Source organism: Tasmannia lanceolata, unplaced genomic scaffold (genome assembly GCF_043159265.1).
Source record: "Tasmannia lanceolata isolate RefF3 unplaced genomic scaffold, GAP_Taslan_0.1 ptg000008l, whole genome shotgun sequence".
NCBI lineage: Eukaryota > Viridiplantae > Streptophyta > Magnoliopsida > Canellales > Winteraceae > Tasmannia > Tasmannia lanceolata.
In genome coordinates this window covers 6,555,510-6,574,610 of record NW_027518685.1, presented here as the reverse complement: position 1 = coordinate 6,574,610, position 19,101 = coordinate 6,555,510, and the positions used below count along the sequence as shown (strand labels likewise).

The following is a 19,101-nucleotide window of genomic DNA, read 5'->3' as shown; positions in this document are numbered from 1 at the left end:
TATCACGCCTTGAAGCAACAAGTTTCTGTTTTCTATCATCAACAGTACCCTCAACAAGTTTTTTCCAACAGAAACATGGTAGTGTTGTCATTGCAGCCATCACCAGTTGCACAAATACATCAAATCCTAGTGTCATGCTTGGGGCTGCTCTTGTTGCACAGAAGGCATGTGAACTTGGTCTGGAGGTGAGTTGCAGTATAACAAATATATTTTACTACCTTCTGGCCATTTTAACACGTAATTTATCTTTTCTGTTTTTTGTTACTCTGACCTCCTTTTGATCAGAGCTCTGGTTGGCAAAAATAGGAGTGATATCAAGGTTTTCTAGATTTATTTTTTCTTGTGATTGACTGAATTGATTATTTATCAGGTTAAACCATGGGTTAAAACAAGTCTTGCCCCAGGTTCTGGAGCTGTTGCCAAATATTTGATCAAGAGGTACTTACCTTAGGACTTTTGGGCTTGGAAGCAAATTTTCCAAAAATAAATATGTTTCCACCAAATGCTGAATTTTAGCTTTAAATCTTCTATACGTAGTGGTCTGCAAAAAAATTTGAACCAGCAGGGTTTCCATATTGTTTGGGCATGGCTGCACTACATGTATTGGCAATTCTGGTGAGCTTGACAATTCAGTTGCTTCTGCAATTTCAGAAAATGGTAGTTTTATTATTTATGCCTTCACAAAATTGTTTGGTGATTTTAATTTTTTTATTTTCATTTGTTTTTTTATATACTATGCATTTTTTTTATAAATTTACTGTAATACTTGTTCCTCTTTTGCAGATATTGTTGCTGCAGATGTGCTCTCTGGAAACCGAAACTTTGAGGGTCGGGTGCATCCCTTGACTCAAGCTAACTATCTTGCTTCACCGCCTCTAGTTTTTGCATATGCCCTCACTGGAACGGTATGCCTTGGTGACATGCTGCATTTTTTACATTGTTCCTTTGCTTCCATGAAATAATATTGCAAATCATCAACAGTAGATGAACATGAAAAGAATAAAACTTAATGAGATGGAACCTGAAACTAATCATGAAAAAGAATTGGACTATGTATTCTCCAAATAGAAAAAAAAAATAGTAAAATAAGGAATAATTAGGAAAAACAAAATTATGAACAAAAAAAGTAAAATGGTCACATGTGATAGTGGATTCATGGTTATCTCAGATGTTTTTCCTGTTTCAAAGTAAGAACAAAAAAAAAGTAAAATGGTCACATGTGATTGTGGATTCGTGCTTTTCTCAGAAGTTTTTCCTGTCTCATGATTTTTATTTCTGATAGTGCTTTGTGTGTTTTGCTTGTTTTCAGGACTTCTCGCCCCTCCCATTGTTCTCATTAAATCTGCCTTAAAAAGGTAGTGGATTTTTTACCATGGAAATTAATAGGGTGTCTCTATCTACTGAGGACTCTTAACCCTCATTTAAGTATTTGTCCAATTATTTTTAAATTCTATCAACCATAACATGATATCAATAATATAAGCGCATCCATAAACATTTCTATCATTTTTTCGGAATTTGGTCCTTAATATCAAAAACAACTTAATGGTTATTTGTTCCACCCAATAAACATTCCTTTCTTGCGGTATCTCTTTCAGGTTGACATTGACTTCGATAAGGAACCAATTGGAACTGGGAAAGATGGAAAGAGTATCTATCTCAGGGATATCTGGCCAACCCCTGAAGAAATCGCAGAGGTAAGACATTGCCAATCTTAGACAATTGCCATGTAAGTACATCTTTCATATGTTTCGTGTCCATTTGTGTATGGGCGCGTGTTGAATATTGAGGCATACCTCAAGAATCTTAGTTAAAATTATTATCCTTTTCACGGAAAGAGACACCTGCTATTGTATTCTTGTTCTTCATTAATTTGGCCGACAATGTGCCTAAAACTTCTAGAGATTTTTATTTTGTGCAACTCATCTTTTACTTGTATAGATTTTCAATTGTATGTCATCTTTTTCTAAGTGAATTCGTTTAGCCAACCCCAACTAGCTTGGGACAAAGGCTTTGTTGAGTTGAGTTGAGTAGTGTGTGCTTTATGTTGCATTGCCTAATGTCTTCTGGAGCACATATTAGGCAATCACATGTCTTTGGTCTAGCAAGATAGATGAACATTTGTTTATATTTTCCTATTTTCCAACTACAAAGGTATTTACCTGGCAATTGTTAATTTAAAACCTTGGGATGTTTTGTCTGTTAAAAAAACCTTAGGATGTTTTGTTTTCAGGTTGTTCAATCCAGCGTGTTGCGTGATATGTTCAGGAGCACTTATGAGGCAATCACGGAGGGCAATCCAATGTGGAACCAGTTATCAGTCCCAGCCACCACTCTTTACCCATGGGACACCAAATCGACTTACATTCACAAGCCCTCATATTTGAAGAACATGACCATGTTTCCACCTGGTCCCTGCGGAGTGAAGGGTGCCTATTGCTTGATCAATTTTCGTGATAGCATAACAACTGATCATATTTCCCCAGCAGGGCGCATCCTCAAGGACAGCCCTGCTGCAAAGTACCTCCTTGATCGACGGGTGGACATAAAGGACTTCAATTCCTATGGAAGTCGTCGAGGCAATGAAGAAGTAATGGTGCGGGGCACCTTTGCCAATATTCGCCTTGTCAATAAGCTCTTGAAAGGAGAAGTAGGTCCAAAGACAATTCACATCCCAACAGGGGAGAAGCTCTCTGTGTTTGATGTAGCAATGGTGAGTAACTCCATATCAAGTTAATGGACCCCCTTTTTCAGCAGAGCTAGATCTTTATTTTCAGTGATTGAATCACGTGTGATGGTTCTTGTGAACAAATCCAGTTTATAGGAATATTGTCACAAAATTGAAACTTTGTTAGATAAATCTTACATGGTTTTGTTAGATAAATCTTACATGGTTAAGAATCTAGTGTACTTTCGCTTGTAAAGTATTATTTTGATATGCAAAAAGTTCGATGAATGCAACGCATTAATTTTTTATTTCTTTTTTTTAAATATTTATCGATTTTATCTGGGACAATATTTTGGCCTTTCTTAAGATGCAGGGCTGTTTCTTTAATTTCTCCAGCCAAAGTGTCAGAAAGCATTTCTCACAGACTGCTAAAACTGTTATTCTTATTGCAATATTTCCAGAAGCACAAAACCGATGGACATGACACCATTATTATAGCTGGAGCAGAATATGGAACTGGAAGCTCTCGAGATTGGGCTGCAAAGGGTCCAATGTTACAGGTGAGTAGTTTGCTTATTCTCTTGTGGCTTTCCATTGTTTTGTCATGTTCCATTTCAAAAAAAAAAAAAATGTTCCAGGGAGTGAAAGCAGTGATTGCCAAGGGCTTTGAGAGAATTCATCATAGCAATTTAGTGGGAATGGATATTATTCCTCTGTGTTTCATACCTGGGGAGGATGCAGAAACACTAGGCCTGACGGGCCATGAACGTTACACCATAGACCTCCCTAGCAGTATTAATGAAATTAGGCCAGGCCAAGATGTAACTGTTGTGACAGACAGTGGAAAATCTTTTACCTCTACTGTTCGTTTTGACACCGAGGTAAACTTTATTGTCCTTTAATGTGAACCAACACTTGCATAAAATTTTGCATGCTTCAAATGCCAACACATTATTAGTGTACATGTAATTTCTTTCCAGCAAGTCAGGAACCTATAGATAAATATCAGGATACAGTTGGTTTTCTTTACTCCTATGGTTGGTGACTGTGAAATGTTGGAGGATTTGCAGGTTGAGTTGCCATATTTCTCGACCATGGAGGAATTCTTCCATTCGTCAACCGGAACCTGATCAACTCAAAGCAGTAGGTGGTCGAATTTTAATTCTCGCATTTTCGTATACGAAGCAAACACCGGCAAACATGCAGACGCAATCCATTGTTCTTTTTGTATGGTAAAATAGATTTACACTATGGTCATGAATTTAATTACATTGTTCGGATGACATCGAAATTGAATTATTGGAGAATTGAATGAATGTTGTGCATCAGTTGATAGCCATCTTTATATTTATATGATAGTTGATAGATATGAGATTTTATATGGTGTAAACCTTTATAGCCCCGTATTTTTTAAAAAAGTGGCCCATCACATGGACGGTTTGGATCATCCTATAGTGTGGTCCGTACAGTAATTTTTGAATAATAATCTGTAATGAAATTCTCCATTCACAACACCTAGAGAAATATGAGTTGTGTGTGGCTGCTCTCTCATGCAACAGCCCGTCAATGAAATACCTTCTGCAATGGTCCCTAGCAAATCCCTAAATAAATAATATTTAAAAAAGTAATATAATTAGGGATTTGCTAAGAGACTAACGCAATTTTGCAGAAAGCCATTTTGCGGTTTTCTCAATTTTTCAGGAGAGAATGGATACATAGGCCCAATTTTTAGCAGATTTTGTCCTGTTCATTTAATTCATCTGAGGTGGCAGTTCACTCCTGCAACAGTGAGTGAGCCGCGAAATGGCTTTCTGGAAATTGCCTAACAAATCCCAATTGTTACTATGCTCCGGCCATTCCTAGCATATGTACTTACCAAAAATTATATGACGAGTGGGCATAAAACACGTACTCATCATCCCATCCTTGATATTTGATCCAACGGCATCAAGGGTAAATGAGCTGCTGTTGGATCAAATATCAACGGTGGTACTTCCATCGTACCAAAGAGGAATGATTCCGAAGGGAGCCAAACTCATTATAATACAATGTGGCGCCCTCACTACAGCATATTGAATCCAATCTTTGACTGATCCGAAATATCCACTGCCTTGCTTTGTTTCTCCTTTGGCCCAAAAACCGGACCAATAATCCAAGCCTAACATCCAATAATATGTAAGTGGGAAATGTTGTCAGCTGAACCCTCTAACATTCAGATCAGAGGGTTAGGATCAACCTATGGAAATGATTTTTGGGCACAAGCTATTTAGGCTGTGGCCCATCTAATGGACGGTTTGGATCATCCTATGGTGCGGGCCATACCGTACTTTTTCATACAGTAAGGATTGCCCTCATCAAAATACAGTAGTGCTGATAACATTTCCCTATGTAATTCTTGTTTTTTTATGGGTAAGCTGGGGATATGTAATCTTGTTGCTGAACATCAACAGTAAGAAACTACATATAAGCAACAATTCACATTCAACAAAACAAACAACACACATTATTGGATGTTATGATTGCATGATTAGTATGATTTTCGTACCATAGAAAATTGAACTAGAAAATTAAAGAATTTTTTATTTTAAAAAAAAAAAGATTGAAAGCAAGAGCTGTCAAATGAACATTTCGACCCACTATGCTGTATTTGGGGTGCCAGATTATATTACAATGCGCCCCCTGTTGAAGCATTCTTCTAGCAACAAATACGCTCAACTCTTTCCTTTTTTACGCGAGGGCACATGTTGCATCATCCTATGATTTTTTGAGAAATAAAAAGCAAAAGATAAAGCTTTAAAACTCACAAATACAACCCAAAAATGGAAAAAAACTATCCCTTCACTGTTCTGTAAATTAGGATAACAACTTTTCCAGAGCATGTAAAATGGATAAAGAGGTATCTAAATTGTAATAAGTGAGCATACTCCACAAAGTAATAGCATATGTTCTTCATCCCAGAAAAGCATATCCTTACAGCACATATCTTTAGCCATGCATGGCGAATACACATATCTTCAACCATGCATATGGGGAATGCATATCTTTGACATTTTTATTTTTTTTTTGAGAATTCTCAAGAATGTCAGTACATCTTCCTATATGAGCACAAACATGGTCTCTAGCTCTGTATTTCACTATATTTAATGAACACAACACTACTCAAACTCTTGATTTCCATTCTTCATTAAACCCAATAAGCCAAAGCTGACACATACCTTGAAAAGAAGACTATCAAATATGAGATGAGATCAGGACGGACTCTTCTTCTTCCTTACCGGGGGTAAAAACGAAAGAAGATCCTGGTCCCCGGGATTAATCTTTACAATCCAAGCTTGAGCTATAAAGGTACAAAGATAACTAGGATAAGTACAAGCAAATCCAACATGCGCTAATTTCGTGTTTGTCAGCTCCGGTTGTTTAGAAGCTTGGCCGCTTGGGAAGCAAGAGCTATCGACTTTGCATCTGTGCTTGTCATCACCCACTCCCTCTCTGCACGCCGCCGGTGTTGCCTTGCATTCTTTGCCCTCTTGGGTGCTAATCGTGCATCCCTCTCCACGAAAGCAAGTCTAAACCTTTCGGCCATAGGCAATTCGGGGGCATCTGAAATGGATGGAATTGCACCCCTCGGAGCTAGAACCCGAACTTCCCATGTTTTAGGATCAATGTCCTTGACGATAGTATCATCCAACACTACGTCGGGCAATGCTTCATGGGGAACTAGGACACCTCTAAAACCAAAGGGCGAAGGTTTTGGGTTAACCAAAATACGTGGGCACTCAGTGGCCAAGCTCTCCATCGAATAGTCATCAATCTTTGGCTGTAAAAGGGAAAAGGAAGCCATGAGTTAGGCATGCTTCACTACTGAAAAGCTTTAACATTACAACCATAAAAGCTACAAATTGCATGCAAGAAGTTGCAAATATGTAATAAGTTGGTACCATAATTTGAAAATTGCTATGAACTTTTAAAGAGAAGAAGTCTATTTACTACAGGTTCTAGATTTAATAGTCTAAGCCCGGCTAGATGCCAATTATTCATTTATCAGAACCAGAAAAACAATTTGGAAGGTAGAAACAGAAGAGAATTTCATGATTCACAAGCAATACACTTGCAATAAATAAATCAGCAGCCATCTCAAAATGAGACAAGCGCAGGACATCACTGATGAGAAACCAAACGTGGGCTCTAGCTAATCCAATACTAGCAAAACCCTAATGTTGTCAATAACTATAGTATTTGCAGCCCATGTAGCAGTCAATATGCATTGCCTATACCAATTCTCAAAATTTAAAACATTTATTACATGTATTTTTAACATCTCTATTTCTGAACGAACTAGCCCAAAAGACCCTGAATTCTTTTGGTTGACTGTTATGCCTCACAAATGACTATACAGAAACGTCATGGACCTGGTTAACCCTGACCACTTAAAAAGGTGAAGGTACTTTGGTGAATGTCAACGTTCTAAATTGCAGCTTTAGGTAGATAAGATAATCCAAGGTGGTATCAGTCAATTAATTCAAAGCAACAGAGTTTATAAGCAATCCGCTCTTCAATCAACAGTTAAAAATGAAATTCTTCAAACAAAAGCATGCACAATTATAATTAAAGTACTCATTTCTTCTCTCATGAATAAAGAAAAGGATTCTGGTTATCTTTTTATAGTCAAGAAAAAAACCAACTGATTTCTGAAGAACACATATATTATATATTAACTGGTGGTACAACATAAATTTTTTTGAACATCCTCCCTTTGATATGGTAACTCCAAATATGCATAAATAACCTCTAAAATATAGAAAATAAAAAATCAATCATGACTTCTGATAGCTAGTGAAAGCATTGGTCTAGAATATTGGATGATGAATAATATGCTGGCAAGAATGTATCCGCGTGACCAACATTCATACAGAAACATTTGATGCCATAAAATTTTCTCTTTGACAAGAAGACTGATATGATTACATGGTCTTCAATACATTATGCACATAGGCTACCTCAAAGTTTGAACTACGATAAATTGGGAAGACAAGGCTCCAGTTGCAGCTATATGGGAGAACTGATAAGAAAGAAACAAAGGGGTCCTTGAGGAGAAAGAGAACTTGTTTTTTGGAAGATTTCATCAAAGACTTCAATTTCGATAGTGACTCATCTTGGATTCAAAGGAGATTTTAGTTTTCACAAGGCTTCATTTGCAATTACATGGGAGAATTGATGAGAAAGAAACAAAGGGGTCCTTGAGGAGACAGAGAACTCTACTGCGAAAATCGAAGTATTGAATAATTGGGCGCCTGTGAGGCAACAATCTTGGGACATCGCATACAACATGTATAGGAGTTGGACATCCATAATACAACTTAGAGCAACAAGGAGTGATAGATGGATTCATCTTTCAACCAATGCTATCACATTCTAAACAAAAAAGAAAACAGAAATAGAAAAGCAGAAATTCGATACAAGGAGGCATAATCATGGAGGTAGAAAATCAAAGTGCTCCAATAACGCCCTGGAAGTACCTAACCGGGCCAAAACGATCTGTCTCACTATTCGCCGACCTCCACACGTGTTGGAAGGAAACAGAGTGACCATCGATATGCTCCTGCACTTATTTGATAGCATATGCCTCTGAAGCACGGGTGCTTCAAAATGGCCCGCGTACCCGTATCGGGTGCGTATCCGACACGGGTGCGCTCGGGTGCGTCCCGGGTGCGCACCCGATTAAAAAACCTTTTTTTTCTAATTTTTACGGTCGGGTGCGGTTGGGGTGCGCACCCCGACGCACCCGGCACGTTTTTAAGTGTTAAAAAAAACAAAAAAAAGAGGCTGCCAATAGCAATTTGGGGGGGGGGGGGGGGGAGGGGGTTTAAATTATATAAAAGGGGTTTCAAAACCCAAACCCCCTCACTCACACTCACGCAACTCTCTCCCTCACCCTCTCTGTCTCGTCCCTCACGGCCTCACCCTCTCTCTCTCTCTCTCTCTCTCTCTCTCTCTCTCTCTCTCTCTCTCTCTCCCTGCAACTTTCCTCTCTCACTCTCTCTCGGGCTTCTCTCATTTTCTCCTCTCCCTCTCGGTTTCTCCTCTCTCTCCCTGCAACTACTACCGCGCCTCCGCCACTGTCGGAGCCCTAACCTAACCCTACTTAAAGGTACTCTCTCTCTCTCTACTTCTCTCTTTCTCTTTGTATCTCTCTCTACTCTCTTTTTTTTTTATCTCTACTCTCTTTCTCTCTCTCCTTTATTTTTATTTGTGATTTGCATTATTTTATTTGTGATTTGCCCTAAAAAATAGCCTAAAGCCTTAACCGATTGTGAGTCACATAAAAATCAATTTGGAGCTCACAATCGGTTGGCATAATCTTAAAATGGATTGTGATTTTGAAGCCCTAAACTGATTTTCAGTTTGGAGGTCACAATTGGGAATTTGGGATTTAGGGCTTTAGGGCCTAAAGCCCTAAATCCCAAATTTCCAATTGTGAGCTTTCAAGCCATGTTAATTTGAGATTGTGACATTCAATTGGGAGCCCTTTAGGGCTCAATTAGAGGGGTTAGGTCATTAGGGCTTTAGCCTTTAGCCCTTTACCCTTTAGGGCCATGTTAATTTAAGATTGTGACAATCGATTGGGAGCCCAAAACTGATTTTAGGAGTGAAAAATTATGTTTAATTTTGACCCCCAAAATCCGTTTTGGGCTCAATTAGAGGGGTTAGATCGTTAGGGCTTTAGCCTTTACCCTTTACCCATTAGGGCCATGTTAATTTAAGATTGTGACAATCGATTGGGAGCCCAAAACTGATTTTAGGAGTCAAAAATTATGTTTAATTTTGACCCCCAAAATCCGTTTTGGGCTCAATTAGAGGGGTTAGGTCGTTAGGGCTTTAGCCTTTACCCTTTAGGGCCATGTTAATTTAAGATTGTGACAATCGATTGGGAGCCCAAAACTAATTTTAGGAGTCAAAATTATGTTTAATTTTGACTCCAATAACTTGATTTGGGCTCACAATTAGGGGCTTAGGGTTTAGACTTTAGACCATCAAGATATAAGATTATGAGTCTTGTGACAACCGATTGGGAGTCCAATAATCTTATTTGCTTACTAAATTTGTGTTTGTTCTTTTAATAGAATGTCTTCATCCGGGGCTAGTAGCGCCGCCCAAGCCACAAATGCAACACCTTCTTCTTCTACCTCTACTGATGAAGACCTCTCGAAGCCCTTATGGAGGTATGCCACTAGATTTGATAAAGATCCTAAGGGTGGAGGGAATGTGAGATGGGAATGTAATTTTTGTCATAAGAGTTGGAATAGCTCCTACACAAGGGTTAGAGCGCACTTGTTGAAGGTATCAGGACAAGGAATCGGAGCGTGTCCTAAGGTGAAAGCAAATGACCTACTCGGAATGCAAAGGTTGGAGGAAGAATGCAAGGAGGCTATGAAGCAAAATGCTCCCAAGAGAGTGTCATTGCCGCCATCATCAAGTAGTGGATCATTGAGTTACCCAAGTAGTATATTTGTCCCTCCAAGTTTTGATCTAAAGAGGAGGAAGACAAGTGGTCCAAGTGGAAGTGTGAGTGCTATTGAAAAGGCATTTAACATGGTGGCCCGCGATCACCTACACGGCGATATTGCTCGGATGTTTTACTCAGGTGGCTTGCCATTTCACCTGGCAAAGAACCCACACTATGCGAGTTCATACTCTTATGCGGCCAACAATCCAATTTTCGGTTATTTGCCTCCGGGGTACAACTTGCTAAGAACGACTCTACTACAAAAAGAGAGGGCAAAAGTTGATAGGTTGTTGCAACCCCTTAGAGAGACATGGAAGGATAAAGGGGTGAGCATTGTTAGTGATGGATGGAGTGACTCACAAAGGCGGCCTCTCATTAACTTTATGGCGGTAACCGAGGGTAGGCCTATGTTTCTCAAGGCGGTAGATTGTTCGGGGGAGACAAAAGACAAACATTTCATTGCCAACTTGTTGAAGGAGGTAATTATGGAAGTTGGGCATGAAAATGTTGTCCAAGTAATTACCGACAACGCCGCAAATTGCAAGGCGGCCGAGCAACTTATTGAGGCACAATTTCCTTCCATCTTTTGGACCCCATGTGTGGTGCACACCCTCAACCTTGCTTTGAAGAACATATGTGCGGCGAAGAATATGGAAGCAAATCAAGTTACATATGACGAATGTAGTTGGATAACGGATGTTTCGGGAGATGCTAGCATCATTAAGAATTTCATAATGAATCATTCCATGAGACTAGCCATATTCAACGAGTTCAACACTTTGAAGTTGCTTGCCGTGACGGAGACTCGATTTGCGAGTGTTATTGTTATGCTTAAGAGATTGAAACTCTTAAAGCAAGGTCTTCAAGCAATGGTTATTAGCGACAAATGGACTTGTTATAGGGAGGATGACATGGGAAAATCGAGGTTTGTAAAAGAGAAGGTGTTAGATGACATATGGTGGGATTCTATTGACTACATGCTCGCATTTACATCCCTCATCTATGACATGCTTAGAGAGTGTGACACGGATACGCCTTTCCTTCACTTGGTTTATGATTTTTGGGATACTATGATAGAGAAAGTAAGGGCGGCAATATATAGGAATGAAGGAAAGAGGAAAGAAGAGGAGTCCAAATTTTTTGACGTGGTGCACGAGATTCTTGTTGCTCGTCGGAACAAGAGCAACACTCCACTTCATTGCTTGGCTCATTCATTGAATCCAAGGTTAGGTGACTTTAAATTTATTTGGATTATTAGTTATTTATGTTTATTTCCAAGTTCTAACTTTTGACTTGAAATTTGAAGCTAAATTAGTTTTTTCTTTCTTAAAGGTATTATAGTGAGCAATGGCTTAGTGAAGATTCAAGTCGGGTGCCTCCACATAAGGATGCAGAAATTTATACCGAGAGGATGAAGTGCTTCAAGAGGTACTTCACCAATTCCTCGGACCGCACAAGAGCTAATGTGGAATTCGCGCAATTCTCCATGAAGTCCGGATTATTCAATGATGTTGATTCCATCAATGAACGGTTCACTATCAAGCCTCATGAGTGGTGGGTCATCCATGGTACATGTGCCCCTATGCTTCAAAGCATAGCTTTGAAGATTCTTATGCAACCTTCATCGTCATCTTGTGCCAAGAGGAATTGGAGCACTTACTCTTTTGTGCATTCTCTCAAGAGGAACAAGATAACTCCACAACAAGCTGAAGATTTGGTTTTCGTTCATAGCAATCTTCGGCTTCTCTCAAGACAAACTCCACAATATAAGTAAGGAGAGACAAAGATGTGGGGCATAGGTGGAGATACATTTGATTCCTTCGAGGATGTAGGGGTACTTGAAGTTGCTAGTCTTTCTTTGGATGAGCCGGAGTTGGAGTCCATTGTTTTTACTGACGACGTAGAGGACGATGTTGTCGATATTGGAGATGAAGCGACTGACTTCTAGGATTGATGATGCATTGATACTTTATGTTATTTTGGTGCTTTATGTTATTTTGGTGCTTTAATGATGAACTTAATCACGTATGAAATGAAGAGTAATATTAGAATTTTCCATTTTGGTGAATGGTGATTTTATTGTTATTTGATTGCTTTCCTATTTAAAAAAAAAAAATTTAATAAAAAATATTATTATATTCAACGCACCCGCACCTAAGTTTTTTGGAAAATCACGTACCCGTGTCGTGTCGCACCCATGCTTCATAGGCATATGCGCATCTCCAAGGATAAGAGGCCTCCTTAATCATCCACCTAATTAAATTGAGCAAGTAACCCTCAACTATAAGGCGGTCTACATCACAAGACTAGACCTGGCATATCGGTCTACATCACAAGACTAGACCTGGCATATGCCGGCACAAAGAGCCTGGACTTCTAAGTAGATAGCGTTCGGATGGGCTAAAGGGCCGGCATAATCCCAGCTGATCGCTCCATCTAAATTCAGAAGAAGGCCCCTGATTACCACCCACCCCCCCCCCCCCGCAACCGGGTTTCCTATGCTCAAGCCGTCGAAATTGTGCTTGACAAGGCCAAAAGACAGGGGAGTACCTGAGCGAGAAAGCTGTCAAATGGATCTTATTGCTACATGCCTCAGTCCACCCTCTCCTTAGATGGCAATCTGAACTAAGGACAATGGCCCATCGAATAATCAAGGAAATGATGTTCTAGGTCAACATGAAACGTTTTTTGGAGGTATCCTAAAAAAATTCTATTATTCATTCCTTTCCAAATGACCCACAGAGTGACTACCAAAGCCGAATCTCATAAAATTTGCCCCCTTTAGGCCAAAGAGTGAAATTCCAACCTTCAAATAGGTTCTCAATGTGCTCAGGAAAGACCCAAGAGACATTGAAAAGACGAAGAATAAACAACCAGATCCCTCCAGCAAACCCGCAATGAATGAAAATTTGGTCGACAATTTCACCTGGCACAAGACATAATGCGCAATGACCAATAATAAGCATCATCTGGCTCCAAAGCTGATCCACCGTTAAGATTTTATTCAGGCACATCGTCCAAGAGAAGGCAGACTCTAGAAGGGGCGAGAATTCTCCAAGCTCTGCTAGCCGACGAGGGAGACAAGCTAGGCCTCAAGCGTAGATAAACTGCGTGAACAATGAAAGTACTGAAAGCATACCATATAAAAAACCTACTATCCTCCCCATGCCGCTTAGTAAAAACAGGCGTTTGGCAGACTTAAAAAATGGTGTCTAAGGACTTTAATGAAGCAAATGCAAGTAATCTTATCACATGTCTCCAATTCTTTTTTTGAAGAGAAGCTAGTGATGTAGTAGCCCATGGGTGTAGACAGGCTTATGTTTTACATTGTGAAATCTCTGCTCTTTAAGTAATTTTACTTTTTGTTATCTTTTCAAAAATAATGTAATTAAACAAAAAAGTTGTCATTATCTCTCGAGAATCTGTGGTTCTCCGATGTTATATGTCATGAAAGCTGTGCCCTTGCGGTAAATTTCTTATCTTTAACATTTGCTCTTCAAAAAAAAAAATAATTAAAAAAAGTTGACATTAACTTTCAAGAATCTAGGATTCTTATTATACGGTTAAAAAAAAAGGAAAATCCATCTGTAAAGGAAAGCTACATACCCATACAAGCCAGCGCAGTGAGTGTGCACCATTGACTATATCCATGCTATCCAGTTCCTCCCATGATTCTTCTTCCACAGCATTAAGTTTCGGCTTCAGGATACTCAAGCAACTGCGAGCAGTAAAATCACTCCTAATGCACCCTCTGCAATCAATGGATTTAACTTTTGTTCATAGCCTGTTATAGAATTTGTACCCAGTCAAAACCATAAGCCTTGGCAGGAAAACCACAAAACAGAACATATGCAGGGAAAATTCTATAATAGAACCACATGGTTCTCATTTTGTACTCATGCAAATGCATAAGTCTGCATGGGTCAACCATTTAAGACTTTTGTGCACTGTGTTAAAGTACCAAAATGAACTTGATGAGCAAAACCCACTGACTAAAAAGAAAAGAGAGAAAATTTTCAATTCTGAAGCCCTGATAACACTATCACATCGATAATGTGTCATTGTCACCACTCCCTATGCCTATTAAATATTTACAGAAACCAAATCAAGCTGAGAGTTGAAACATCGCATCTTATCAAGTAACTTAGAACTCAACAAGGAATAAAGGGAGATGATATTTTCACCCCCTCTGCAGTACGCATTCGCCCCCCTTATAACATGAAACAGTGGGCAACTTTAATGTTTTTTGACGTCAAATCACGTTAAAAGGAGGCGAAAGCGTACTGCAGAGAGAGAGGGGGGGGGGGGAATGGGGGTGTGAAAATATCATTGCCCTAAATTAATGGTGACATTACAGAGACCATTTTACTCAAAACTCAACGGTAGCCTGCATGCATGCATATCATCATCAGAAATGTGATAGATGTATCCATGAGCCTATTGAAAATTGGAATATCCAGTTTTTAATGGTATAATTTGAAATTTAAGCATGAAAATATTAAGTCATACATTACACTGACATCCGGGAAAGGCTCAATCAATCTATTGTGATATAAAAATTGACTTGATTCATCTGTGATGACCAAAGGCAAAATCATTACTATGACAACAGTTTTCTTAAGACGGAATGTTTCTCTCCTTGGCAAGTGGCTATGGTGATTCGCTGAGGAAAATTATGCATTTTAGAGAAGAGTATAAAATTGAAATGTGGGGAGGGTGGGAGGTGAGGAACTTAGGTAGTAATAGGGGATTGGGGGCATGGCGGTCAGTTTGTGATGTGAATAATGAGTTCACACATTTTATTCTGTTTAGGTTGAGAAACAGGAAGGGGTTAGATTTGGGATGACGAGTGTGTACCATGATAAGCATTACAACCTAGCATGAGAGAAATAGTCTCATGTGGGGGAGGGAAGTTTGGTGGTGGCTTTTTAGGCGTAATCTAAAAAAGGATGAGAATGAGTCTTCAGTATATTTTGCTGAGTCTTTTAGAAAAGGTGTACGTCTCTATCACCATTTCAGATTGGTGAATATGGAGTTCGGATCCAAACAGAAAATTTACGATTCACATTTTTCGATTGTTTGGCGAAAGAGGAATATTTGGTTTTTAGGTGGATAAGAATTTGGAAGTCTCCCACGCCACCTAAAATCCAAGGAAGTCTCCCACGCCATTTGGAAACTCTTTCTGGAAGTCTCCCACGCCATTTGGAAGTCTCCCACGCCACCCAAATGTTAACATCCTTGATCTTTTGAAAAGAAAGAGTTTCCAAATGGCTAACCTTTGTGCCCTTTGCTTGAAGGAAGAAGAGACATCCAACCACATTTTCATTCATTGTATGTTTGCTGGAGTTGTTTGGCATTGGATCCTTACGCTCTTTGGCATCCATTATATTTTCCTCCAGACCTTTAAATATCTTTTAGAGAGAGCTGGTGGGTTATGCACTTGAGAGAGAAGGGGTGTAACCTTGCTCATTTGTTCCTTTTGCGGTTATATGGGTGATTTGGAAGAAGATAAACTGGCGAATGTTCGAAACATAAGATCCACTCAATACAGTTTTTGGGGAGATCAGAGGCACTCTTTGTTGTTGGTCCATCACAAGAAAGAAATTTAGGGGATGCATCAAATTGACATTGGATAGTGACAAAGGACAAGCATAAGGTTAGATGGAACCCCCAACAACCCCCCGAAACCGGTCCTAATATCCTCAAACTTAACTTCGACGGTGCTTCCATTGGCAATCCAGGCCTGAGCAACATTGGTCGAGTGTTCTGAGACCACCATGGGGGCATCAATCACGCCTACTCAGGCACAATTGGGCGGAAAAATTCTAATGAAGCTGAATCCATAGCGTTGCTCACCAATCTTTAGTTATTTGGGTGTGATATCCTCGGCTCTCTTGAAGTAGGAGATTCCACCAATGTAATCTCCCCGGGGACTGAAAAATCAACAGGCCCACGGCATCTATCCAGGGTTATTAATGAAATCCAGGACTTGCTCTATCTTTGATTTTCCACATCCCTCATAGTTCCAATAATTAACTTGCCATCAGAGGGAAAGCGGGAAGGGGGATTTTATTTGTGAATCAACATCTGCCTCCTGTGTAAATTTTTGTATCTTGTTTTTTCTTTGTTCAATAAATATTTAACACCGTTTTAAAAAAGAAAGTTCTCTTAAAGATGTTAAGGATGTGAAAATGGTATCTTTGAGTACGCTTCAACAAAGTTAGTAATCAAGTTATTTGGTAGCCACCCAGCAAACAGTAGAACTTGCAAAAAAAAAAATCCAAAAAAAAAAAAAAAAAAACATACCCCCATCTCAATATTTCCAAAGAAGGGCAATGACTTAGGAGCTCTGAAACGCCCAATGCAGTAATTTTGCCACAACGGCTGCAATGAAACCATCCCATTATAATTAGAAACTCCAAAAGGTTCCTGATAGATACACTTGGAAAATGAATAAGCTAACCAGACAATTCAAGTGATCGGAAAAGATGGAAATAATTGAAGTGCTAAAGAAAGTAAAAAAAGATATATTGTTAAAAATGGCATAGTGAAATAAAATGTGCATTATTGCTGTCATACCTTATATCAATAGCTCGCAGATGCTGACACATATCTGCTACTTTTCCCAGGCCAAAATCAGTAACATCAGATCCAGAGATATCTAAGATATCCCAGGAATTTTCCGCCAATGTGATGAGGATATCATCATTCAGCAATTTTCTCCTCCTTGCAATAGCTGTCAATGCCATCTGTAGTTCAATCAATTTGAAGCACTTGACCAGTCTAGACAAAAATTATAATTATGTACTTAACAAGGGTCTAAAATCATGAAGTAGGTTAAAATAAAAGTGCTACTTAAATATGCTTGAACCCTTGAAATATGAAAATTTTATATTAAAAAAACAGACGAAGCTAAGTAACCACATAAGTGATAAAAGTGCCTGAGATCTCACACTTGAAAATCAACCTGATATGAATAATAACATTTTATAGTAGAAATTCCAGTTCTAATCCTGCGGTGGTTGCTGGTAAACTGAAGAGAGGAAGAAAGATATTACATATGGTCAAGGTTTATTAAGGGAAATGATATTCCCACACCCTTGAGTCAATAACAGCGCTACACCCTTTACACTTTTCTACGCTTTTAAAGGTTGTTACAATTCCCAAAATGCTCTCAATAACCAATTTAAAAAGTGTAAGGTAAAGAACGCCATTATTGAAACAAGGGAGTGTGAATACATTTCCCTTAACTAATTACTTCATATGCTACCTTAATATCTGGTGGAAATGTTGCAACAATCTCGCTTAAGTCATCAATGATATCCTCAAAATGTTGCCCAAGGACTCTGAGACATAAGCTGACTAAACTTCGTGGTTTAACCTTTTCAAGAGGTGACCCTGTAATCAATATCCGCAACAAGTTATTATAAGGGATAGACATAGTAAATCATGAGCAGGCACTTTCATATTGGCACAAAAGACTGAAGTTCCTACACTGAATTTATCGACAAAATATCCTTTTATTAGAAAAAGTATACGGATTAAGAGAAGTAGCATGATTATTACTGTGAATGCCGAACTTTAATTCAGAAAAGTGTCGTGATTAAGAATTGAGAGTAATAGCATTGTTACATTGAAAAGTTATTTTTTTCCTTTTGTGGACGTAAAATCTCTTTTGATTTTTATTTGTCGAAAGTTGTCAAACTACACCGAAAATATGCTTTTAACCATTTTTATGCAGCATGTCAAGTGTACTGCACTAGTATGAATAAGTGAAAGTAGTAACTCCAAATAATAGCTACATTCCCTAAAACTAGAAGACTCTGCTTCCCAACATACTTATCGCAATAAAGTCCCAACAAAATGTGCTGGAAAGTAACCTCAAGTAACTTAAGCAGCCTCTTATCTCAACTTCTCGAAAATAAAGAACACAAGAACGATAGTAAAACTGATTCAGCTGTTTTGATTCCCAAATGCCAACATGTTTTCCAACATATTCTCGCTCACCATGTCATACTCTCTCCTTTTTTAAATGTTAACTAGAACCTTATTGATAAAAAAAATGCCACCTACAGGAAGAGTTGCAAGACCAAGATAGTCTTAAGAAGAAAGGCAAGAACAGCCAAAATGTATAACCACTAAAACCTCATCACAAATCAAATACAGGGAACGAATCCAAGACAACAATAGAAGCTCTAGGGACACCCTCCAAAGCCAGAGATTCCGCAGCCTCATTAGCTGACTCTTTAAGTCACAAATATTGTTCTCGGGAATTTCTCGGCAAGGGAAAATCTCAGGATATTTGTTTCCAGGTTTATATAGAGAAAAAATCATAAAAAAAAATTATTTTAAAATATTTAAAATAAATTTTCTTCGTGCAAAATACGTATATAAGGAGAAAATTTTATTTAAGCATATTCACAACTTCATTTTAATCCAAGAAAAAATTCGACCATGGCAATAGGACATAGCCCCCATACTGAATCTTAAGTATCCCTCAATAGTTTTAAAAAGTACAAGATAACTAAAGTTTACACTAAGAAAAGAAAATTAGCAGTGCAAATTAAGAAATCCTAACCAGTAAAATGACAGAAATTTCAAAGAAAGTCACGGGGTCTGCCCAAATCATCTCACCCAAGAAAATTATCACATGGGTTTTGCAAAAATCATCACACCAGAGGAGGACTTGGAAATTAAAAAGGCATTAAATAAAAAGAAATGAGAAATTGAAGCTTACTGTAGGATGGAAGGGTTATAGAGACGGAATTGAGGTGCAATCGTTTCAACGAAGACGTTATTGAGGCAGTAGATTTTCCTTTTTCCATCAGATCCAAGCAAAGGGGGGTGGGGAATTGGAGAGAAGATGGCGAATTTATTGGGGTCTTACGGTGTAAATTATGGGGAGATTGGATTCAACGATCAAAACAAT

General features: G+C 38.7%; 1 protein-coding gene and 1 pseudogene across 2 annotated transcripts; one reads left to right on the top strand and one right to left on the bottom strand.

Moving 5' to 3' along the window:
- The first annotated feature begins 134 nt into the window (after nucleotides 1–134).
- On the top strand, nucleotides 135–4,029 carry LOC143882696 (putative aconitate hydratase, cytoplasmic; annotated as a pseudogene). The gene is made up of 9 exons (XR_013252300.1): nucleotides 135–185; nucleotides 371–438; nucleotides 563–615; nucleotides 784–905; nucleotides 1,599–1,697; nucleotides 2,234–2,713; nucleotides 3,130–3,228; nucleotides 3,307–3,549; nucleotides 3,739–4,029. The product of XR_013252300.1 is annotated as a putative aconitate hydratase, cytoplasmic (transcript).
- A 1,524-nt stretch (nucleotides 4,030–5,553) lies between these two features.
- LOC143882620 (RNI-like superfamily protein) lies at nucleotides 5,554–19,101 on the bottom strand. Its single transcript, XM_077386084.1, has 6 exons — nucleotides 18,910–19,101; nucleotides 17,443–17,570; nucleotides 16,752–16,921; nucleotides 16,479–16,556; nucleotides 13,779–13,923; nucleotides 5,554–6,485 (listed from the first exon to the last, which is right to left on the bottom strand). The coding sequence occupies exons 1-6, from the start codon at nucleotides 18,995–18,997 to the stop codon at nucleotides 6,072–6,074; spliced, it is 1,023 nt and encodes a 340-aa protein (XP_077242199.1). The 5' UTR covers nucleotides 18,998–19,101; the 3' UTR covers nucleotides 5,554–6,071.

Excerpts from the sequence above, each read along its gene's own strand:
- LOC143882620 (XM_077386084.1), bottom strand. The coding sequence starts at position 18,997 with ATGGAAAAAGGAAAATCTACTGCCTCAATAACGTCTTCGTTGAAACGA. Across the intron at positions 16,922-17,442 it reads CATTTCCACCAGATATTAAG|ATGGCATTGACAGCTATTGC; the intron begins GTAGCATATGAA and ends ATTGAACTACAG. Across the intron at positions 16,557-16,751 it reads CTGCGAGCTATTGATATAAG|CCGTTGTGGCAAAATTACTG; the intron begins GTATGACAGCAA and ends GTTTCATTGCAG.